The 25,156-nt window shown below is 38.1% G+C and overlaps 1 protein-coding gene across 6 annotated transcripts in view; it reads right to left on the bottom strand.

The window, feature by feature from the left end:
• Window positions 1-475: 475 nt before the first annotated feature.
• The window catches only part of CDC27 (cell division cycle 27), a 33,273-nt gene continuing 8,592 nt past the window's right edge, over window positions 476-25,156 (bottom strand). Inside the window, exons 3-19 of one of the 6 annotated variants that reach the window (XM_042787372.1) lie at window positions 23,668-23,815; window positions 21,502-21,627; window positions 20,397-20,494; window positions 19,728-19,882; window positions 19,406-19,620; window positions 18,599-18,713; window positions 14,938-15,071; window positions 14,421-14,520; window positions 13,914-14,121; window positions 12,925-13,097; window positions 11,447-11,599; window positions 9,980-10,188; window positions 9,193-9,310; window positions 8,002-8,130; window positions 6,158-6,232; window positions 4,134-4,314; window positions 476-1,878 (exon numbers count right to left, since the gene is read on the bottom strand). In XM_042787372.1, coding sequence (XP_042643306.1) covers window positions 1,796-1,878; window positions 4,134-4,314; window positions 6,158-6,232; window positions 8,002-8,130; window positions 9,193-9,310; window positions 9,980-10,188; window positions 11,447-11,599; window positions 12,925-13,097; window positions 13,914-14,121; window positions 14,421-14,520; window positions 14,938-15,071; window positions 18,599-18,713; window positions 19,406-19,620; window positions 19,728-19,882; window positions 20,397-20,494; window positions 21,502-21,627; window positions 23,668-23,815 — 2,420 coding nt within the window. In that variant the 3' untranslated portion in view covers window positions 476-1,795. Of the gene's footprint in view, window positions 1,879-4,133; window positions 4,315-6,157; window positions 6,233-8,001; window positions 8,131-9,192; window positions 9,311-9,979; window positions 10,189-11,446; window positions 11,600-12,924; window positions 13,098-13,913; window positions 14,122-14,420; window positions 14,521-14,937; window positions 15,072-18,598; window positions 18,714-19,405; window positions 19,621-19,727; window positions 19,883-20,396; window positions 20,495-21,501; window positions 21,628-23,667; window positions 23,816-25,156 lie in introns of those variants that run through there. The other 5 variants (XM_042787373.1, XM_042787375.1, XM_042787374.1 and 2 more) reach the window with 5 other exon arrangements.

Here is a 25,156-nt window from a genome sequence, read left to right as displayed (position 1 = left end):
AAGCGGCGCAAGACGCGGTACGCTCACGCCAGCTGAAACGCGTCATGATTCTCCAGTCAATTTATTGACCTTCCAGCCACGAGCCGGTCGGAAGTATGTGGCAGAAGGACAAAGCTCCTTTAATGTATTATCATTCCTCAGATTTTAGAAATTCCTTTTCATGCTATTAGAAGAGTTTAAGCCTATTTTTCACTGCTTATCCTCCGACTTAAAAAAAACCAAAATGAAACAACAAAATAACCAAACCAAAACCCAGAGAATTGTATTTTTGTGCAGCACTTCAGGATTATTTTTCAAATGATAAATGTGTCCGTGTGGCTCATGACCAGAGAGAAGCTGTGACAGAAGACATGCCTAGTGTAAGACAAGGACAGAATTTTAAAAAAGTGAAGTTCTAAAGGTAACTAAAAGACCCCTAAAACCCAATATATTAAAAAAAAAAAAAAAAAAGAAACATTAAGACTGACCACAAAAATATGTTGCTATGAAATTTATATCATTCCCAATTTATTATGCATAAATTGCTCTTTAAAACTGCTTATATCATACACTTTCTTTATCATCACCGCATAAAGGGCACCAATTGTTGCTGCAGAATGTTACAGTGAAAGATCATTTTGGACTCATTAACATGACAGATTTCTTCTCACAGAAGCAGCCTCTGTAGCAGAGGCAAGTATTCCTTGAGTGGGAATCTTAAAGAACAGTTTTTTTAAAAAAAAAAAAAAAAAAAAAGAGAAAGACTGATAATTGCACATTCTTGGATCCTGCTTAGACCACACTTTACAAAACAGTTTTAAAAATGATACTCATCTTAGACAACTGTTTGATGCATTTGATTAAGGTTCTGATTGTATTAAGGCTTCCAAGGTCTTCCCGGTCTACCTGCTTAGAAACACGCAGTCACTCTAGAATAAGGGTCTGATGTTTTCACATTACAGTCGTATCTACATTTCTCTCTTGATTTTGCCCTTTATTAATTTTTATTCATAAAAGGGGAAGAACCAGTCAAGGGGTAGATGAAAAATGAAGCAAGGTGGTGCTGACTTGTTTCTCTGTAGTACAAAGTAAACACTGACCCTTCAGAAACTAGGTGAATAAATTAATTCCTGGTTAGAACATGAAAGCATTTCACAAAAGCTTCGATTCTGCAATGGGATTCTCCTGCTACATTTCCACTCCTCCAAGTTGCACTCTAAGTAGGGACACTGGATATTTTACATAGTCTGACACACTCCCAGTCCTGAGCATGTGCATTGTGTTTGTTCACTGGAGACACTGCAGCTTTAAGGTCATTTACATTCCCTGGCATTTAAGTTACACTACAATATGCAAAAGTCTTTAACAGCCTGCAATCATCAATACTGTCCTTGAAGAACTTGGAAATGAGGTTCGGCACTCTGTTTACCAAGAAAGAACCAAACTAAGACACATTTCTGGAAAAAGAACAAGACACTGCTTCATTAGTACTATCCCCACATCTACTGGCTTCATTACAGCAAACCACAAGTCTTTCTTCCATGATATTCTTCCAGCAAAGGGGAGTCCAAAAATAGCATTTCCTCCTCAGTCACTTTCATAAATGTGTAAAAGCCAACTAGTCAGACTCAGTAGCAGCTGAATATTGCACTGCCATTAACTCTGTGTACAGTTTAAGTCTGAGTGGTGTACTCATGGTGTCAGTGGAGAATAATGACAATGCTGGCTCAGTGATGTGAAGACCCAGGATGCAAAGGAAGGGGGGAACACAACAGTACCAGTCACACACTCAAGCTCAGATACTGGCTTTTGGAGGTTAAAATTCATCACTTTCAACTGCATGGAGCTGTGTGTCATCTGCATCCGTCATGCTGCTCTCTTGGGATTCGTCTGTGCCAACTTGAAAGAAAAAGAAACACAAAGTAGTCAAACAGTACTGGGCTGCTTCACTACAAAGATTCCCCACAATCAATTCCAGCACGTCAAAAGCACAGTAGCAACGAGTTTGGGCTTCCCCTCAAAAGGCTTTAAAGCCATATGGCTTTTCCCTTTCTCCTTCTATTACACTGACCCCTGCCAGCCTAATGAAGTCAAAAGGCATTTCGAAAGGAATTAACACAAAGTACTTATTAACAAAACATGCTGCCTTAACCATCTTGTGTTAAAAATCTGACATCTAGTTAGGCAGGGATTGGTGGGGAGGGTTCCAGAATTTGCCTTAGGAGCAGTTTAACCTTCCCACTCCTTCAAAACACACCAGCTGCCTGAAAAGCTCCCATTAGTTACCCACCACATTAGAGCATTGTGACCTCCCAATTTACAATCAAATAATATTCAATTAGCAGTGTTAGACAGCCTCTACTTGCTCCCTGGTTCCGTGACAAAGAATACTGCATAAAACATGTGGTAAGAGAAGTGCTTTGAGCACATGCATACTGCCATTGACGATGCTGAAGAATTACTCTGCTCACTCAGCTCAGACGATGGCTAGCCTAGAGCTTCCAGGAAAACTAGATTCCTACTGCTCTTTGAACAAAGACAGCATGCTGTGCACAGCATACAAGATAAATGTGTACCTACTGAGAGGCAAAGCTGAAATATTTAGCTTCTGTAGTTGTTAAAACTAGAATGAACGTAGAATATCTAAATGATGGCTGTTCTTCACACACAGGAATGCAACTTGAGTCTGCTTTCTGTAGTACATTTATTATGTTAACTGTAAATTCCCAAATACTTAAGTGGTTCTGAGGGGAGAAACACAGATCCTTTATTGCTTTAATGCAAACAGCTTACAGGTTTCTGTGCAATGGACACAGCCAGACCCATGCTAGGCAATTTACTGCACAAAATGGCTTATAGTAGCCAATATATTAAAACTAATTCCCTGCTATCCCCAGTACTACCTTAATTTACTTTATCTTGTCTCATGTATCCTAAAAGTTATTCAGCTGAGACTGTGAAACTCTTCTACAATTTATCTGCACAGCCAGGGAAATGGAAATGCTTATACACAGCCCAAAACTGTTCTGTTTTGTTTATTGGACAGATTAAGGTTTTTGGGGGTTGGATTTTTTTTTTTGTGGGGTTTTATTATTATGATGATTACTATTACTATTATTGTTGTTATTATTGTTTTGGAGGGTTTTTTTTGGAGGTGGTTTTTTTTGACTTTTTTTTTTTGGGGGGTTACTGCTTAGGTGTTGCTCAGCAGTTCAAGTACTCTGTCTCCATCTTCTGGCCAGAAACATGCCGGCGTTCTAAGTTAACCCAACTACAACAGCAGGGAGACAAAAACTCTTGACACTTCAGGAGGTGCAGTGCGGGATAAGTTTCCAGTATTAAAGCGCACTGTACAGAGGATCAATAAAAAAAAAAGTCAATGTGATACATGGTAAGAACGTGTCACAACTTTTCAGTTGAAGATTTAGAACTGCAGAACAGAGCACATGTCTCAAAAAGAATACAAAACCTGCTATATTTTCTTATTTGGACGAAAAGGATTAAATTGCTTATTACTATTTATTTTCTGTAACTATTTCAGTCCGCAAAGACGTCAGTATTTATAACTATTCATGTTTCATGGCATTTAACCTCATCATAAAAAGTGAGAGAAGAAAAACCCGGGCCATTTCTTTTTGCAGATTATTCCCAAATAGCAGAACAGAAGTGTTTTATTTTCTATTGATTCAAATGAAACTGCTTTCAGGACTTTTGACAAAAGCTACCTTTTACACTTACCAGATCAAATATTTTCACCCAACATCCAGTTTGTTCAACTTTTGACAAAGCCTCTACAGACAATTTCAGTTGCCATTCAGTTACCTCGAAATGATTTGATGCTTCTAGGAGGGGAGATTTACAGCTCTGGGAACATCCTGCTCTCCTAGGATACTATTAGCCAACCACAATTTGTATGAATTTACAGTAGTCATTATCTCTGTCCTACTCCATCTACAGATTCTAAAGGAACATCACAATCCTTTATTTCATGTTTACTGTAGGAAGCATGAATTTTTCCGAGCGAAGAGCTTCTGCAGTTATTACTTGCCGAGCAGCGAGGCTGAGCAGCATGTTTCACTGATTAAACCTGGGATTCTTCCCACCATCTAAGTGGAAACACCTCCTTGAATGAAAAAAGGGTTGGAAATACAAACCTGATTCATAGGGGTAACATTCACTGATTTGCTCTTCTTGAGTTATTGGTTCCTCATCATCTGGAAGGTAACGTTTATCAATGGCCTCTTTAATCTGGTTATTGGCTCCTTTGGGATCTAAGTCCATTGCCCATGAGAAATTCATTAGGGCCAAATGCGTTTGACCCAGTTTTTTATAAACCTAAAACAAAAGCATAAAAGGCTACATTTACATGAAGTTGCTACTTGAAGGTTTGGACAACAAACATACTAAGCCACAGTTAGCTGCTATTTTATGGAAAGCAACAGAGGGGAGAGATGAAAGATTCCTTATACGAGCCCCAAGGGAAACAGCAAGTATGTGCAGAAAAAGTGAGCAAGCGTTTCTATTTAAGACTGCAGAAACCTTAAATTAAACCAGCAGCTGATATTCAAAACCATAAGGAAGTGGATCTTCAGATATAAATTTAAGTTTTGGAACTCTGTATCAGGGTGGTATAAAACCTATTAGTGTACATTTTCTGTTTTGTCTTACCCCCTCAACACTCTTTCAATTTATTGAGTCATTGTAACCCCAAATCCACTTGTGGCTCAGGAAGAGTCCAAAGTCTCAGATTTCTTGCATCAGAGGCCCAGAATTTAGTCTGGGGAAGTATCACCACGTGTACACATTAATCTTACACTCTTCCCTAAAGCTCTCATACTGAGGACTAGCAAAGCCAGGATACATGGTTAGACAGATATTTGCTCTGACTCAGCACGGCCACTTTTACATCCTCAAGTGGCATTTTAACTGTCATTAGCAGGTGGAGAAAACAACAGGACATTAAGTGACACCTAGCTTGTCACGCTAAACCGAACGGCAACATTTTCAAGACGCCGCCGCACTGCAGAATCCAGCCCACATTTTACCTTCTTTGTCAATATAACTTGCACTGAGGCACTCCTTATCATTACAGACAGATGAGCAAGTAATTTATCTGTGTTAAGCATTTAAACAGTAAGAGTACTTAAGTTTGTCAAAACGTGGCAACTCTAATGTCAGTTTAGAGGTCCAGCTACTCCTGGACAAATACCAGTCAACAAATTTCAGCACAAATCCTTTTACTTCTCTCCAGTTTTAAAAAAATCTTATCCAGTACTGCACTAGAGGTAAGTTTGTCTTGTTGTTTCCCAGTGAACAGACAACCCACAGAAGAAAGTTGCAGAACTTAAAGTATATTAGCAGAAAAGATGGTGAGGAAGGAGGATTTCTACTACCAGATTACTCTTCTCTGGCATTAAACACAAACAAGGTCAGAATGTAAACACAGCTGACAAACCAGTAGTATCTTTTCTTGTGCTAGCCTACTCCATTAGCCTCATTAAAGACTCTTCTTCCCTTCAAACTGATAACCTTCAACTCTCTTGGGGAGGCTGTCAGCTGAAAAGGACATTGAGGCTATTGATGGAGATTTAGGAGTATTCTACAATTAATCCTTGCTCAGCATTTCTGAGACAACGCATTAGAATGTGACTCAACATTTTAATAGCTACACAGGCAAATAACCAACATTGCTGACTGATGGGGGGACTATCCCTCAAAATCTTAAGGATTTCCACTGATCACATCATTGCTATCGTATTGAATCAAGTGAGAAAGTTATTTTCAGGGAAAGATATATAGCTGTGTGCACAACCACTGTATCTCCTTTCAGTGAAGTATGTTTAACGGGATCAATTTCTTGCTTTTTAAAATTAATTATCTTTGAAGTTGATAGTGGTAAAATCAGAGCAGGCAAAGAATAACACTGGCTTGGGTTATTTTTTCTTGGTTTGTTTTGAAGAGAGCTGAAGGCTGCTCCAGTAATAACTGTATTTTACTGCTCACAGCTTTATTATGTATCAGCTTTTAAGTGCAAGCCTTAATTAAAGCATTGGGAATTTTTAGAATACTGGTCCAAATGGAAGCAGCTTAATGACAGGCATCAAATTTTCTCAGTAGGCATACGTTTCTGCAACAAAGGAAACCACAGAAGTTATGATCCCAGTTAAGTTTTACCTACCTTTCCTATTAAAAAGTAAACAAGAGACTCTTTGGGAACAATCTGTTTCAGTTCTTCAAGTTCTTGTAAAGCAGACTAAAAAGGAAGAAAAAAGGGCTTAGTAAGCACAAGCTAGCAGTCTGCAACCAGTTATGACATGTGTAAACTGTGACTTTGTGCTCATGATAAAAAACATCCTGTCATTTACTTACAGTCTATTCCATCAAGAACAACAGTACAATCTCACCAAAAGTATCTAAAATTCTTTTTACATTAGTTTTTCATTTAAAGATTGTAGCATGTAACAACCCCGTTATTACAGAAAGAGAGCAAGTTATTGGGCTTTGGTCTCCTACAACACATCTAACAACTCTGATATAAAATGCTCATCACCCCCAACAAGGGATAATAGGGTAGAAGCCAAGAAGCTGACATTGCATTTATAGTGGGCACTTCCTTTAGTAAACCGAGCTTCTGAAAAAGTAAGAATATTGTTGTATTTTTGTGCTTCATGTACTACTCTCAGGCCTATGCTTTTGGAAGACTCTGGTTTTAGATATGCATCTGTGGACTTCTACAAATGACGACTGCTAATATTAGGCATTTGAAGTCCAAAATATTTAGTGAAACTTCTACTTTATTTTTAAACTAATTGTTGACACTGGAGCAATTTAGTCTGCTGTGACAGTAGCCTGGCATTAATAAGAAATCTACCTAAAAATATTTAGTCTGCAGTTAGAAATAAACATTGGTTTTAGCTATAAAAAGTTCCATTCAACCCACCAGAACTTATGTGAAGACAATTTCAAGTTAGGGCTTGCTACATAAATGGAAGTATAAGCCCACATTTATTTACTCAACGTTAGGCAAATTGATCACACTATCAAAATTCTCTTACTACTGGCTCTAAAAACCAAAACATTTAAGTTTGATGTAGTTTACGTGAACAGCGTAACTTTATCAGGCTGAGACTTGTAAGACCAAAGAAAAGAGTCCAAATGTTTTATTTTCTAAAACATGACTTCACTGTGGTCGACAACCACACTAACACAGGGGCAACATGATAGTGGACTATTATTTTTTTTTTTCCTCTTGTAGTTATCCTCTGCTTTTAAGTTTTAAAAAGAAACGGGCACTTAATTAAATCCTTAATACATTTTGTATTTAATTGGTTCATGAATTTAAAAAAAAAAAAAAAAAAAAAAAAAAAAAAAAGACTTCTAGGTAAAGTCTTCCCTTAACATGTGTGCACACATTTCTGAAGCAAGGTTTCAAAAACCAGACTGCAGCTTGTCTTCTGTGGCCAAAAAAAAACCAGGCCAGAGGACAAGTCACTGGAAAGAGCCTGTGGGAAGATCTTTACTCATTCTAAACAGGGTACAGGGTCAGCAGAGGATCAGATGAAAATTGCTTAGCTGCTTATTTTTCACTCAGTAACACAGCCTACAAATCACTGGTTCTTATCGCTGTAATTGGTTATGGACTAGTTTGCTGAAGCCTTTTTTTCAGTAATTTAGTATAAACTCGTGACAATACAGCCACGTGTTGGTGACAGCTGCAATAATTTCCCCTTCTTTCCTTTTTCCAGGGTCAGACTAAAATAATAATAATAAAGAAGAGCATCACCTGTTGGCTCCAGATTTTATAGCAATCAAAATATTTAACATAGTTCCCTTGGCAAAGGTGGCACTTGTCAAAACAAATGCTGCATGTTAGGCTCTACAAGATAGTCCCATGGCCCAGGCTCTTTCTGCAAGTCCTGATGCTACCCCACATTTCTGTAAACATTTAGCTCCCAGTGCATCCCCATTCCTAGCTACAGTGACTTAAAGATAACAAGGTTTTCTACATGTACCAAATCCTACCTTGTATTTTTCATTTGCAAATAATACAGAAGCTCTATGGAATTTGCATAGCGGGTTCTTGGGATCAATGTTAATAGCTTTGTTTAAAGTATCCAAAGCCTTTTCAGATTTTTTCAGTGCATGCTGAACCTGTTACAGAAAGAGAGAACAATTTTAAAAGGGAAAATAGCAGCTCATCTGTCAGACAAGGACAAATCCATTTGACTACATTTACTTACAATCTGCTCCTTTAAAATATTTGTTCAATTCTAGACCAAGTCTTAACAAGCTTTCTTACAGGAAGAAAACATCACCTTGCCTTGTCTCCACCTCAAGATGTTCTCCCCACCCAGTGGCTTACAGAAACCATTTAACCTTTGGCCAGGAGTGAACTCAAGGCCCTTCTCTGTATACAAGTGATAAGCAGCCACTATCCCTGCAGAATTTGACACATCTTTGCTACCACATAGAAGGCAAATCAACACCAGCAAGTAACGACCCCTCAAACTTCCACAGCATTAAGTCACCATCACAAATATCTGAGAACTGCTTCCCAACCTCATAACCTTCATTCCCAACTTCATTCACTAGCGAGGCTACTGTTTGCTAATGACTGCAGTAGCAGACAGATAAGTGACCACCTTTTCAAATAGCTCTGTAAATTTAACAGAGTGGATGGTGGCTGAAGTAGCTGTCTGCTACTTAAGCCACTTTATGCCAGGTAAGTTGTCACATGTACAAGTGACTGGAACAAGGGCACTGCAGACACAGCCAGGACAGAAACATTGCACTCTGAAAGGTGAGGCGAGTGCCTCAGCATTTTATACAACTGGAAATGCTGGTTCAAGTCCACACAATAGCAGTTAAAAACCACTTAAGAAATTAAGTATAAAAAATGCTTATAAAATACTCTGTTCACATTAATATATGCATACGATCTCGATTTTCATATCACTACTATTTTGGATGACTCAAACATGACCTGGTAGTATAATTTCATTACTGGCTAAAAGTAGTTTGGAGAGAGCGGAAGGTTTCTTTCCTGACACTAATTCTGTGGTTATTCGTTCATATGACACTGAAGATCTTCCAATAGGTACTCTGAACTTGTTGGGCTTTTTTGCTAAAAACGTTCAGAATTACTTTTCTACTGCACACAAAGTACAGAAGCAGATTAAAACATAAGGATAGAGTTAAGTGCAATCTACTTACTACTCCAATGTGACACAGTAAGACTGAGCTCTGAGGATTGATATCAAGTGCTTTCTGGAAATGCATTTCTGCTAGACTGAATTTTTCCTGTTTGTAATAAATCATTCCCAACCCATACCTGCAAGCAGAAAAACAATTCTGTTAAAGTAAGACTGTATTCTAATCAAACTAGTCTTTGTCAGTGAGTATGACCTAGCAGAAATGAACTTGCCAACCCCATTCAGGATGGGAAATGATTTCTCATGGGGAAAAAAAGCTATGTCTAAAATGATTTTTTTTTTTTTTTACCCTCAATTAGGTAGTTTGAAAAACTTATACCGGATACACAGGAAGACTGGCTAGACAACTACAAAGTAAAAAGCATAGAAAACTTTCTCAAGACTAAGTGATTTACACTAGCAAATCTAACTTTTACTGGTTTATATTTTTTTTTCCCCACAGAAAAAGCTGTAAGAAACTGACTGTATCCTAAGGTATAAAGGGGTACATCTCTCATACTGCAACTGAAGAACAACCAACTCCATGAGGCATGCTACAGAAGAACAAAATAGATGGGGTAATGCAGCCAAGATCTGTGGAAACCAAAAAAAAAGCTCCAATTTTTTGCCCTCCTTGTGGAAGTAACTGTTTAACAAACAAATGAGGCCCACGTCTTCTGCAGAAATAGCTTTGCTCTCTTCCTAGAGAGAAGAGTGGTAAGGAAATGATAGCAGCGGCAGCATCCAGAAGAGATTTCTCCAAAAGGAGTTCTGTATCATGTGCAATAGGAGGATGAAGCAAAACTTACCATGCGTTATAGTGTCTAGGGTTGACTCTGATTGCATTTCTAAAACAAGCTAATGCTTTGTCTAGTTCTTCTGTTAACACAAATTCGTGGCCCAACAGGGTATAGGCATAAGCATAGTTTGGATCAACTTGAATGGCCCTCTGGAAGAACTTGATTGCAATGTCATGCTCTCGCTGTAAGCTGAAACAGTTTCCTGCAGCACACCATGCCTAGTAAAAACAGCATTGCAAAATTAGCACACTTTTCACAACTCAGAGTGACTAAGTTTGAGCTGAACAGATTTTTCTATACAGATTTACATTAATTATATATAACTTCCTCCTAGATTAAAACCCAACAATAATAATAATAAAACAACAGTTAGTTAAGTCTCATTCCTGAGGGGCAGATAGGCCTAAATAGACCTTATGGCTAGACAAGCTGAAATGCAGAAATCGAGAATCTAAGGACACCCAACAGGTTTTGGCCAATTAGATACTTTGATGACTAATGACTAAAGCTGTTGAAAAGGCTAGAAATAAAACATCTTAGATATTTAAGAGTAATGAAGGGGAAGACAGTACATTCACTTTCAATCTTCAGCTCCCTCCAACTGACATATCTGGAAATCTGCAGAGCAACAATTTTAGCAGCAACCTCCTCTTTCTCTCCTGCTCAGCAACCAGCATCGAGATTGTAAAGCATCACAGCCCAGGGTCCCTTGCTTTCCCAAACTGTTAGCATCACTGCCACATCGCACAACTGTTCTCCACTCCTTGCAGTAGAATCTGCATTGTCTCCTCTGCAGATTATCTTACTACAACTACGAATTGCTTCATTGGGTTTGACTTTTCAATTATTAGACAAGCTAACAAGGCAACATGAACAGGATTCCTTCCTCCAATGAAAAAAAAAATCCCAATATAAGCTACAGTTTTCTCAACTCTATTAAAAACATTTATAAATGCATACTTTTACTGTGGCACCCATTAAAAGATGCCCTGCCTTTTCCATATAGTCATTTTATATTACCATAGACTCCATATCTTAATGGACTTTGGAACAATAATGTGCAGCATTATGTCTAAAAGTAAACTCCAGAGCAAATATGTTTTAAGTGCCAGTGAATTAACTACAGCAATTAAAAGGTGGTACAGGAAAGAGATATTCCTTATCTTTGCATACTGGCAGTAGGAATGACTAACCCATGATCTTCCTGGATGAATGGTGCCAATGCAAATTTAAATAACCATTAATAGATGAAAGGTTTCAACCTGTTCCATGTATGCTGATATTCTAATTTTAAGAAGCCATTTCAGGCATCATCAGTTCAACAGACAATCCCACCACCTCCCTCTCCAGTTTTGCCATGCACTTCTCACAGGAGAATATACTTGAACTAGATTAGAGCTCAGAGCTTTTTTCCGAATCACTGGTTTTGCCACATACAGTTACCCTCTTCTCATTCAAGACCACAGCATTTTATACCTCTGGTGAGTTTTTATCCATGTCTGTCAAATCCTTTGAAAGAACTGAAAGAGCAACATCCTTCTGCAGATGCCAGAGCGTAGTCGAATAGATCTCCATGCCTTCCACTCTGTAGTTTTCAATCCTCCTTACTTCTGAAAAGATTCTCTCAGCCTAAGAACAGAAATTAAACTTAAAACAAAATTCCACCCACCAAAGAAGAGCACATAGGTCAAGGTTAGAAGCCTCCTATGTCCAGACTGAGCATCCTCTTTGCTTTGTAAGTACACTAGGCAGAGCTACAAGTCCTGTAACTTCCCCTTCAATCGAAGGAATATAGTTATGCCAGCAGAAATGCAGTCAGCTCTACCTACTGCTGACTCAGATTACATTACTGTTTCTATCACAGCATGTAAGCAACACAAAAAAAGTTAACCGCAAAAATCAGAAAAAGTGTAGCACACTTTCATGGACCAGTTATGATTATTAGCCATTCTACCAGATGACAGGTATTGCATTCATACTGAGTGCTACACCCCTCCAGACACTGTGCATAATAATTATAAAGCAAAAGGCAGCATGACAATCACTGTGGTAAAGACGGCTGATACAGGGATGGGGGCTTGCATAAGCATGTGGCAACACAGTGTGCTGTGCTTTCATTTGAGACAACTATGCTTCTTATGAACAGTTGACACTAACTCATTCTGATGTAGATATTTATTTCACAAACTTAAGTTTCGGGTTACAACACCCAAAGCAGCAACAAGGGAAGAAGCTTGTCTTCAGGAAACCATTAGGGTCTGTAGCATCAGTTTTCAAAATAAACTATTAAGAAGCACAGTGTGCTCCACCTCTAATCAGACTGTGTGTACAGTTTAAGAACCGCTTCTGAAACCTATTGCATTAGTCTCTGGCACACAATCTGTTAAAAAGTGTTTTAAAAACTTCTGAGGAAACGGGCACATCAGCTATCAGGACAACAGTGACAAGGAGAGTTAAAACTGCTGGATTACCCTTAACCACTTGCTTCTGTTTCTGAAGCGGTTTGACATCACCTCAGCTGTGCCAATGCTGTCATTTCTGAGGCTGCAAAGGAAACTAGGTTATTGATGTGATCTGTGTCAACTAAGAAGGGTGAGAGAAGTTTTTGGCTTTAGAACTCATTGTTTCAGCAATCTAATCTACAACGTTGCAGTACAAACAGTTACATCAGCACAGCTGTGAGTGAAGACAAGGAGAGGCAAGGAGGAGACACCAATGGTCGGATACAAGAGGAAATAACACTAAAAAATGTGAAGTGTAACTCGGCCTCTTCAGCAAAGTTCAATGACTACTGATACAGATTCAAGATCTAAAACCATTCCAGATATAATTTATGTTTATACAATTATCTCTACTGTAAACTTCCCATAGCTTTTGCAGGAAGTCCGCGGGTTTTGTGCAAAGCTATGCAAACAGAAGTGAAACGAGTAAGAACCAACACACACCGTTCCTACCTGCATATATTCTGCGAGTTCGAAGTAAGCTCTCCCAATTTGGCACAGCACCCAGCCAGTGTTGTAGTGGTGGGATGGTAAATGGCTTAAAATACTTATCGCTTCTTTGCAGTTGTATGAACACAAGGCTAAATAACCTTTCCCCATGTCACGAAGAAGGCTCATCAAACCTTCTAGGAGAAAAATACAATAAATAAAAGTGGAAAAAAAAGACAGCTGAGATTTATTAATTTGAAACTACTAATCCCATAAACTCTTCATTGTGGCAGGCACTGCTCCTGAATTTGCTTATGGAAAATCTTCTGGGAGTTCCCAAACACCAGCTTATGCACTCTTAACTTAGGCATAATATTCTAAACATCAATCTTTGTAACAGAAATCAGATAGCAAAAACTTCTTAAGCCAGCAACAGAATGCTCAGGACCAGAGACACTGAATTTCAGGGCAACTGGAGTTCTGCATTTACAGCAGCTACTCAAACATTCTGTTAGGTCTGAACACAATTTCCACATGTCTGGTATCCATGGATACATCTTCTTGCTGCCTGGAAACATTATTGAGCCAAAAGAGAAGAATTCAGCAGTTTGTCTAGGATTTTCTGACAATCTGAATAAAGACTTGTTTTTAAACAAATGGGAAATATGAAGGGAGAACAGACTACATAAGCCCAGTTCTGAGGGAAGATGACTGAGTTAACTCAACTCCTTTGAATCAGTTTCCAAGCATCTTGCCTGAAAGTACTGTAGTAAGGGCCAGAGCCCACAAGATATATCTGCTTACAACTACCCACTTTTTACTACTTCTTTATATGTTCTTTGTAGGTTAACTAGAAGATACTGAATTCAATGTAAATTGAATTATAAAATTATACAAAGGTGTTAGCTGCAGGCTGAAACAAGAAATAAACACTGGAGCAAAAATTTTTTTCCATTCAACCTTAAAATATACAAAGTTTTACTCTAGTACAGTCCAATATCATTCAAACAGACCTGCTGCTGCCTTCTGTAGTGTAAAAGCCTGGATCTGTGGCGCAACAGTGGAAATTTTCCCTTCTGAAATGATGGAAGAATCCAGTTTGGTAATTTCCAAACTGTCATTTAAGTTTGGTTGAGTTATTCCTCCCTTATTTGTTTTACTTTTTGTTTTTCTGTTTGGAATCTTAGGTGGGAACTTCATTTTTAATTTTTTGCTATTTTCCTGTAAGTAAGAAGAGTAAGAGTTACATATATAGAAGTCTTTGAAATTCAGGTAACTAAACATGGAATTGAACTGTGTACAACTGTATCTATGCCTCTTTGCAGCCTTAACAATGATGCTCAGCCGTTTGACTTTTAAACAAGTATACAGACACTCAGTAACTTCGCTGAACATGTTTAGTAGCTCATTTTTAAACAGCAAACGTTCACATTACCTAACTACAGTGCATCAGTAATTGCACTTTGGTGTTCCTAAAGCGTGGTGTCCCACAAGTTTGCAAAACACATGAAGTTTGTTACCTTTGTGGTAGAGCTATCACTAGTAAACAGGCGAGAGCTTCTTCGAGGCAGTGCATTTGGTGGAGCAGCAATTGTTGGGCTCAATACCTGAGGTGTTGTACTGAAAACAAACAATACACATGAAAAACTAAAGTTCTTCACTCCATTTTTAATAATAAAGCCAGCTTTTATCTTTGTTTTACACAAAAATGCTCAAGTACTACAGCACAGATATTCCCATTTGAAGGGATGGAAAAAAAAAAAACTGTTGCATGTCAAGAACATCAGCAGAATTTCTTTCCAGCTACTTTTTAATTTATTAATTAAATGGTCTAACTGTAAAGGAGATTTAAAGAAAAGAGACCAACCACCATGCAAGAACTTCCTACTTATCCACTGAAAAAACGCACTTCTTCCCTCATCCAAGGAGGAATTCTGCAGGAACACCTACACAGATTGGGCAAATAGAGCACCAAATTCCTTCAAGAAAGGAGATGCAAAAGGTAATACCAAGATGACTTTTTCTTTCCCGCCCTACCTTGTTTGGGGGCCAGAGCTCTGTGTTTGTGCAACAAGAATTGGAGTGACTTCACGGCTATTTCCGCTCTGTGAGAAGACAGATTTTGTTCCAGCTTGGCTTATCCTGCTGACAGTCTGCATAACACAAAGTTTCTACAGGTTTGTTATTATGTCTCTGAGAAGTCTCAATCTCTGCTACATCAAATCAAATGCATTTTTCCTATCAATCAATGCACAAAGGAGGATAAACATAGGGTAAGTACAGATTCTTTCAACAAAGGGTGAGGGTCCCCCTCCAAGGAGCATCCATCAAAAGAATTTCTCTTTCTACCTGTTAAAATGCCAACAACACTGAGTTTACCAACTTCATGCACATTACTTGGAAGATATAAAATCTCCATCTAGTGGCAAGAAATTATACGTTGTTTGAGCAAGAACAAGAGATATCATATTTAAAAGTTTCTTCTCCATAAAGTTGTAAAAAAAAAAAAAAAAAAACCAAAAAAAAAAAACAAAAACCAAAACCACCACAGAAAAAAAAGGATTTTTGAATTGCCATATTAGTCACATCCAGAAGCCATTTACCACTAACACCTCATTGAGGTGCTCCCCATAAAACATCAGAGCCTGCTGCTCTACTGCTTAGCATAAATCAGTATTTCACAAATTAAATCATTAACTGCATAAGCCTTTGGAGCAGATACAGAAATAGATTGCTTCATCAAAAAGGGACCTGCATTATGCAGCACAGAAAGTTAACAGACAGAGACCTACAGCCAAGGTAACACGGAGCAGCAAGTTACTGCATGTCAGTTGAGCAACACTTTGTGTGCACACGCACAGTTTTTGTACCTTTTATTTGCCACAGGTTACAAGTGTATAATATGACTTAGCACCAAAACATTGTCTTACATCTTCACATATCTTCAGAAAGCTAAAATGTGCACTTTGATGCCTACCCTGCCACAGCTGAGGTGTGGGAACTTCGAGCTATGATAACTTGACTGTGAATTTGAGACCTAAGGAACAAGTTCAGATAGAAATTCATTGTCTCATGTGTAGACTTCCTATAAAGGATTCAGAACAGGTTCTCCCCTCCCTGCCTTTTAAAGAAAGCTTAAACCCTATCTTTCTGCCCACTCTAGGGACACTTACATTCAACTCTGATAGCTGTTTGGAAGAGATGTTCTTTGAGACACCAGAAATCGGCAAGTGAGATCAATGACAGCACAAGCAACACCAGTTTATGCATTATCCAACTTCTAACATTCTGTCCTCCCCTTCTCGGTTTCTTTGTTATCAGAGGACAGTTTAGGCGGCCAGCAAGCACGCTTGCCCACTCAGATAGGAAGCCTTTGGATTCATCCTAAGGTTTCATTCATTTACGTAAGTGTTTCCTAGGAAACTGCCTCCGTTAACTCATGCGCATTCTAGCCACAGCTACTCGAAACCTTTTTTAACTCTAGTTTCAAGAGTAGAAGTGAAACTGGCCAAGTAATTATTTTCATTGGACAAAGAAGCATCAGAATTCTAAGCTGTTTATTAAAATGTATTAAATATTTGTGTTGAGGGGGTAGCACAGATGCAAGTGGACAGAAGGCATACGCATGGATTAGTGAAATTTATACCTCAGTGCTGTTGTGCCATACCTAGCAAAGCAACAAAAGAGCAGCAAATACGAATGGATTCTCCAAAGCTTTCCATCCATCATGTAGTACACAGATGAGATTAAATGCAGATGACTACTACACTCAAGAGCTGCACTTTGCTAACTACTTCAATCTTTCAGACTCCTGAAAATTTACCTTGCTACATATGCACAAGCCACCACAAGCCAGTGTCTTCAAGTGTACTGTGGAAAAGTGGCTGGTCCTGAGCAACTACAGGATGGGAATCAGATCAGCCATACAAAGCATACTTCTAGCAGACTGTTTTAGCACAGTCCAGCCCCAACAGAACAAAAGCAAAAAATAAAAAGGCAGAATTAAGAACTGATACAAAGTGTTGCAGTAATGAGGTGTTTAGAGACAGGATGCCATAATGGCTTGTGCAATGAGATTCCAGAGTTCCCAGTCAAAGGCTTCAGAAGACCAAAAGAAAAAAAAAAAAAATCTGCTTAACAGCTTTTATTCTTTTAAGTATTGGGCCAATGAGAGAAGACAAACAATTTCTAACAGCTCCCAAATTCCACTTACAGAAAAGCACAGCAAGCTGAGCACCAACTGATTTGTCCAGAGCATGAAACATGGAAATTCAAGTTCTACTTCTTGAGGAATTCAACACTATTACCTGCACCGAGTTTTTACTTAAAAAAAAAAAAAAAAAAAGAGTTGGCTGCCTATAAAACAGTAGCATCACTCATGCAACTTCTAGATTTACTAAAAATACAGGGAAAAATCCTCAGTTTTTTTGTTTTTAGAAAGGAACAAATGGCTCTTCAACTGTCACCAACATTCCACCTCCCATTTATCACTATGGCAACTATGGCAGTTTCTTACTGAGTAAAGAAGACCATTTTTAGTTTCCTCTACAAGACTTAGTTGAGTGAAACAGCACCATTCTATCAGTCAGTTCTTCACAGACCACCAGCAGTATTTTGATTACTCTGGTCTGTAAACTAGAATTCAAGAACTGTTTGTAAGAAAGCGGTAGCTTCAACTCACTTGAGGCTTCTACAATTATTTGAAATCATCCCTGAAAATACATTGATTAAAAAAACCAAAGTGAAAACTCCAAGTTTGGAACTGTCTTCAGACTCCGCTTCACACGCTGAAAAGTTATGAATCCTTCATTATTTAGAAGCATTAGTGTTTGTACATTCCTCTCTGATGGCAGGTGGACAGAACATACAGCACCTTCCTCAGGTTGCCTCTGGCAACACCACTTAGGCAGTCTGCACATGCCTGTGCACTTCAGGTGGCGGGAAAAAAGGGTTTGTTTTAATTAGAAATAGAACACTATTGTAAAAGTTGAGAACACAAAAATCTATTTTGCTAGCCAAAGGAAGTGACACAGTAAGCTAAAAATATTTACAACACATCTTTACTTGCGATGTGTTTGTTTTTCTTTTTTTTTTTTTTGGCTGTGTTATATGCTTAGCTGAAAATAAGCTTTTAAAAATAAATTAAAAAAAAAAAACAAAACAAAACACACAACCATCCAGGCTTTAGAAGCAGTTGTTTCAATGTAACAAACTATTCTACAATTAATTTGATTTTAACTAACACTTCAGGAGAGTCTAAAAAGTTGTGTCAGGGAAATACCTGACCAGTTGCAGTCAAATTATACATAAACTGCACTTTGCACCCCCAACCTCACTAGCCTATAAATATACAAACTGGTGAACAATATTTTATTTTGCTGCATTAAGTAATTGTTAGTAAGAGTAGTGGGGTTTTTTTGTTTTTTTTCCCCACCCCCCTCCCCCACTCTGTAGACAAATTATACATAAATTTAATTCTCAGTGGACCCAAACCATTCCCACAACTAAAGGTTCTCCACACTCAAATAGCTTTTCGAAATAAATTTTGTAAAGAGTGGGTAAGTTGGGTTCTCCCCACTGTCAGCACAATTCAGCTCACATGCAATGTTTGTTGTTATCTGCATTGTGAATTCTTCTTTAAAGTATACTGCAATGTCAAACTCATAGAACAGCAATCATATTCCAGAATGCAAGATACCTTCTTTGAAGGTGCTCCTGTGGATGGCACATCAATTACAGAAGAAGAGTTTGTGTAGTTTTGTAAATATGGTCCATCTCCAGGACTTGGGGTTTCTAGTGGCAAAATTCCAAAGCTGAGAAAAAAATAAAGAGGAAGGGTCAATGTCTGAATGTTAGACCACCAGAGCTGATTCTGTGGTTAAAACAGACACCCAGATGATCAACTTTACTCCAGAACTACTTCACTGATTTATGTTAACCCTCTAATATCTTAACTATCCTCATCTATAAAAGACACTTAATAGAAAATATTCTTATTCCTGAAATTGAAAAATACAGAACTTTCTTTGCCTTCCTGCATATTAACTAATAGACACAGACAATCCAAGTATTAATGGCTTGTAACATAATTCTGTTTAAATAAGGTGGCATATAGGACAGAGCATATTTTTATATGCTCTTTAGGAGGCAGATATTCTTCAAGGAATGCTCTTAAGAGTTTATTTCAGAGCAGAAACATACTCCTTTAAAGACTCTTCCAGTGTGAACGTCGCAATAAGCAACATACCAAATCAAGAGCTCCTCTCTTCTAATCAAAAATACCAACTGCTTGTTTAAAAAAAAAAAAAACAACAGAAGATCTGAACACCAGAACCAAGAGCAGTTACTGAAGTTGTTTAACTTTTGCTTTTTCAGCATGTTATAATACACTATCAACATGTGTGTTCAAGTCCGCTGTGCAGCACCAGAAACCTTTCCTGTTTCAAATCACAACTGTGATCAACAGAACAGCTACAGACAGCAATTGTCTATCTCAAGGATTTACCTGGGAGTTAGTGGGCTCAAAGCTGCAGGTCCCCCCAGTAAACTCCGCCCAGTTTTTGGTTTATTTTGAGCCTGTTTAGACAATATGGCAGTTCCTGACCCAAGAGGGACAGCATCTGGTGAAATTACAGCTGAGTCAATGTAAGACATAGAAGAATCTGTGTTCAAGGAGGAATATTTTGAATTGGAGGATTCTAGGTTGATTCTGTTCAACTCCTGAAAAATGGAGGGCAGCTGTTAGGTACTCAGTGTAGTTTCTAATTAGCATTTTTCAGTTAAGCTAGAAAGACTGATTTAAACACAATTATTTTAGCAAAACTCACAATTGTGTCTTGCGGTGTTTCCATAAGGACAGTCTCGGGCTGTCTGTGGGGTATGCTGTGATTAGATACCAATGTTGTGCAAGTGTTAGGCAGGCAGCTGCTGAAGTTCTGCAAAGACGTTAATTTAAATGTTTGGTCAGGGTCTGGTTTTTCACCTGTGAGATTGGAAGGAGATTTAGAGTTATTCCCCAGTCTATATACTGAATATTCAATTTGAAACAAGGAGGACGGGGGACAAAGTATTTTAGAAGAGGTGTGTTATTTCATTGTTTTAAAACCCCTTACGCTAAATCAGAAGTGTTCTTCTACTACAAAATTGTGGACAATCAATTTTATTTAAAAATAGACTTGACTTTAAATTATTCTCAGAAGCAGAGTTTCTAATAATCTAACTATAGGTTAGAATATATATGATATTGTTAAATCCAAAAATGTATAAGTAGTAGAAATGGAAGAAAACAAGACAAAAGTTCTAAACATTGGCAAAGTATTTTAAATGCATTATTGCACACAAAACCACTCCCAAAGAATTCTGCTGGCATTTTCCTTAACTAGTTCTGGACAAGGAGTAAAATAAACCTTGCCACATGGCAATGGCAAATCAGAAAGCTTGACATAACCAGAAAGGTAGAAAGCATCTTCACTAGTAAAATAGTTCTGCAGACGTACCTATTTCACATAGTGATTCAAAAGGGGACCAGAGGAAAGGATTTAAACTAAGGCTCTTTTGGTAACATTCTGATCCTTTGGCAAGCCGGTCTGTCTTGCTGCAAAAAGAATGTAACAGTTTGTAGGGAAACTTAAAAACAGCACTTTTATTCAAGATAGCTTTCCAGAATAGGAGTTGAAAAACAAAAACATGTTGAGAGTCACAGCAACATTCCTCATTTTTCATAGCACAGGGTAATATTGAGTTCTTCTGAAGTTATTTGACATATTTAGACACAGATGAAAGTTAGACGCAGTCTTCAAAAAGTTACACAAGCACTAGTACAGCTTACAAATTTTCATTTTATAAAGATGTTGTGCTGTGAAACAGGTTGGTGGTTTGTTTGTTTGTTTGTTTGTTTTTTCTTTTTTTTTTTAAACCCAAACAGCAACCTAATTGCTAGCCCACCAGCCATTTTAAATATCTATGGATAATACTTTTACATATAAATTAGGGGCTAAAGCGAACACCTAAGTAACTGGCTATGAAGATATCTTCTTCTGAAATAAATTTTTTTAAGAACAGGTATACTAGGGAAGAATCCAGGAACCTCACTATTCCTAGTCAATCTGTTCATGTTTACTGAAACCTTTCTTGTATCTAAGCAAAAGCGAAACACTTAAATTTGTAAAGTTTTTATAACTAGCAGTCCTCAACACTTTAATTGGAAGGTTATAGCTATACATCTGTAAAATCGATACAGAAAAATCAAAATGGCAACCATGAGAAACAGGCCTCGAGAGTTTCTTAGGGAAGAATACAGAACAAACCCAAAGGTATTAAAAAAAAAAAGGCTCTTTGACTGCATGCTTAACAAGCTGGAAAAGAGGAATTTGTGGTTTTAGTCAGTCAGAAGCTCTCAGTGAAAGACAAACTATTCTTGTATTCCCAAGTTAAATGGCTTCCACATCTATGCACCTGCATCTATCATACTCTGAAATTGTGCAGACCATACAACCCAGAGACAGGTGTACCCTGTAGTGACTAAAAATATCTGACTAAAATTGGACTTGGTCAAATAAAAAACCCCAAGCTTTATTAGACAAAATAAAAAAGCAACTTTACCAGTAGACATGTCCCAGTAAGGAGAGTGTAAAGCATGCAGAGTCACCAAACTCCATAACAATGTCATCATGGCTTTTCTGTTTATTCAACACTCCACCAGATAAGATCTGCTCTCCTTCTGCAAGCCTTTTTAAAAAACAAGAGGTTTAAAGGGGTTACAAGGCTCACAGTACTGGTAGTCCAGTGTTTTCACCCTGCTGCAAACAAAAACAGAAATCCACTGTCAGTGTTCACGAGTTTCAAGCCACACACAAATTAGTTCCTGCAAATAAATTTTAAATAATTGATGGATTCCTCTCGCAGCATGGAGGTATGCAGTACTCTGAAGCTGAACATCTCTTCTGCGAGGGAAGAAAAATAAATCAAACCCTAAAACCCACACTGCTCCAAAACCAGACACACATAATACAACACAACTTTTCAAAAAGTGACTACTCTTTGGTAGAATACTAAAGGGAGGACAAGAAAGTCTTCTAGATACTTCATTTTTAAAAGTACTCTACTGAGTAACAAGCTAAGCCAGTGCTTAGTTTGGCTTTGTTTCCCAAATACGAAATACAACCTATACAGCTCTGCACACTCAGTTAAGATCCAATATTGGGATATGGCACAGACTTTGGATTTTAATACCTTGCTTTCTTGCAAGAGTGGCTCAAAAGGAGTACAAAGGCTTGGTTTCCATCTATTAGGCCTGCAGTGCACAGGACCCCTTCACATGGAATGTGCCACTCACTATTAGGCTTGAAGATGACTTTATACAACTTTTGGGAATGGGAGGCATTCCTCTGGCATTTGAGGCCAACACCTGCACAAAGAAATCATCTCTTCTTGCCTCCACTTGAAATTAGACTTGTATGTAGACGCTTCTATCAGTATCAACCATTCCCACAAGAAAATAAGGTACATCTATATAAATGAGCTCATATAACAGTAACAGCAATGACAGTTAAATTTAACAAATTCTAAATATGCTTAAGAAATCCCACTAACTGAAATCAGTTCAGAAGTCGATGTACTATATGCACACACCAGACTTTGTAGAATCAAGGGAGGGAATGATCAGCTTCAAATTTATTCCATTGAGACCTTTCCAAGTAGAACATTAACATGATTTCCCTTTCAACAGAAGATGCAAAGAAACCTGCATCCTAATAGCTCCAAAAGTGTTAAGAGAGTGTCTAAAGAAACACAACAAGTTAAGACAAGACATGCTCACTACTCTACAGATGTTTAATGGCTTGCCTACTAAAGAGTTTATCAAAGACTAAGACGCTTCCCCTGCTGCCTCTGGAAAGGCCTGCATTTTGGTTATGTGTTGTGAGCAGGATCACAAATCCTGCAAAATAATAGCAACGTACTGTGTGAAACTCCAAACATCATGTTACCTATCCTAAAGAAATTAAACTTTTTTTTTTGGTCATTGAAAGAGGGCCACTCAAAAAAAACAAGCCAAAAAGCCACAATACATAACCACAAGCTGTTTTGTAGGGAGACATTCAAGCTGCTGTAAAGAACCCCCACAGTATTTAAACTTTTTTGAATTAAAGTTTTTGTCTTTCTCAGTGCCTCATCCTCTCCATTCTGTACCTCAGCCAGATACTGTTTCCTACATTTGAGCTGAAAGGTCTACATAGAAGTGAAATAGCCTCATTAACAAGATCTCAGGGCATTAGAGCCTGTAGCTTGAGCAATTTCATTATATGCTTTGCTGTTAGACTCCAGAAAACCAGCAAGATACCCTGACACTACTATGCCCTGTGAAGGTTTATTTTGATGTTGAATACAGTGTTCTTGGATACGGATTCAAGGTGGGTTTGTTGCGGGTTTTTAAAAACATTTCTGTCTGCCATCTTCTCCCTCACCCACCCATTAGCAGTAACTGGGAAGAGGAACAAGCTTACTGTTTGAGGGAAGTGGCCTATCCATTAAATTCATACTGGAAACACTTAATGAAATAAGCAAAGTACCAGAGAAACACAAAACCAAAAACACTTCCCAGAGCTGTCTCCTTGAGACATCTCAGCAATCAGTGTTTTCTCCCCCTCCACAGCTTGACAACTCCTTTGTTAGTTATTACTAGTTTATGCAATATGACAGCTTTCAAAGAGAAATTCAGACAAAAAAACGCATTTGTAACCCTAGACAGAACATAAAGGATTTACTTACTTGCTGAGGTCGACACAACATTTTGCAAGCAGGTATTTACATTGTGGGGTAGTACAGCTGTGTCCCTTTAGGAGCCTGTATGCTTTATAGGCCTTTCCTGAGCGGTAGTAACACGTTGCCAGTAAAAACAGTGCTTCTTCTGAATGTACTACAGAAATTAAAAAAAAAAAAAAAAAAAAAAAAAAAAATCATCGGTGGTTGTTTTCCATTTTGATACAAGGAATTTAGGGGCAGGGAGTAAAAGCCAGTTAGGAACAAGATACAAAGATATAAGTACTGATATTAGAGAAATTTATTATTGAATGAAGTGCATTTCTTTATTCGTCAGCATAGAACAAATTTCCATATGCCATTTTCTTGTAAAGTCAGATCAACTCTAACATCTACTGCTGTAACAGAACTTTGATCCTTCTGGCTACCCAACCTAAGTGATTAGCCAGCTTGTTGTTAAAATAACAGCAAGTCAAGCAAAGCAGTCTTTCCTTGCAGAACAGAGCTACTTTACAACTCTTGACTTGGCCACACCAAGACTTGGCTCAGAGTCTTATCACACCTGCTAGTAACACTTTGCACTAGCTTCAGCAGTGCGTTAAAACTGGCACAACAATGGCTGTTAAGAAGTAGAAGACCTTTCAGAAAGAAGATCTATGTCAGCCTAAGTAGCTTAATTAACAGTTTTAATCCTAATTTCAAGCAATCTTTTCCTGTTTGCAATTTTACCTCAGTTATTTTTCTAAAGCACTTGATGCTATATCCTCACATGACTTAGTGGAGCAGATTTTCTGATCTGAATGATTATTACAATCAGCCAATTACCAGTCACCTCTACCCCAACATTAAATCTTGCCCTTTTTGCTGCCTACTCTCATTATTTCACTGGGAACGTGGCTTAATATTACCATTCAGATGCTTTATTTATTTTGTGTTAGGAAATAGCGATAGGGACATGCTCTCCTACAAATCTTCTTCCCAAGCTGAGTCCTCACAAGTTTCCAAATACTGAATGAAGTAGTCAAGCTACAGATCAAACCGTCCCTAAACAGAGAGTAATCAAGACAGAAGCATTTCTCTATGGCAGAAACTGGAAATATTTAGATTTGATGTCTGCTTCAACACTTCTTCCACTGCAGAGATGAATTATGAATAGAACATTCTTGGTGCAGCACAAAGAGCTTGACTCGGCATCCAGAGTTAAGACTGAGGTCAGACTTGCTGATTTTCCCTGTGATTACAGCATAAAGAACACAGCTAACCCCTGAAGTAACTTTAAAACCATACTGTAAAATTATCAGCTGAAACTTTAAATGCCAGAGAACACACTTTTGTGATGCAATGGTGAACATCACCACACTGTGGTGTTAATTCAAGCATTAAGCTACAACTGTGTGAAATACCTGTACGACTTCATTTTAACTCTGCTTTCTGGGTTTTAAGCAAAAAAGAAAAAGATATTCACTCACAGATTATGCACAGCCATGGTGCCTTACCC

This window comes from Tyto alba, unplaced genomic scaffold (assembly GCF_018691265.1).
Source record: "Tyto alba isolate M040663 unplaced genomic scaffold, T.alba_DEE_v4.0 Super-Scaffold_12, whole genome shotgun sequence".
NCBI lineage: Eukaryota > Metazoa > Chordata > Aves > Strigiformes > Tytonidae > Tyto > Tyto alba.
The sequence above is the reverse complement of the archived record's forward strand: the minus strand, read 5'-3'. Positions and strand labels throughout refer to the sequence as shown.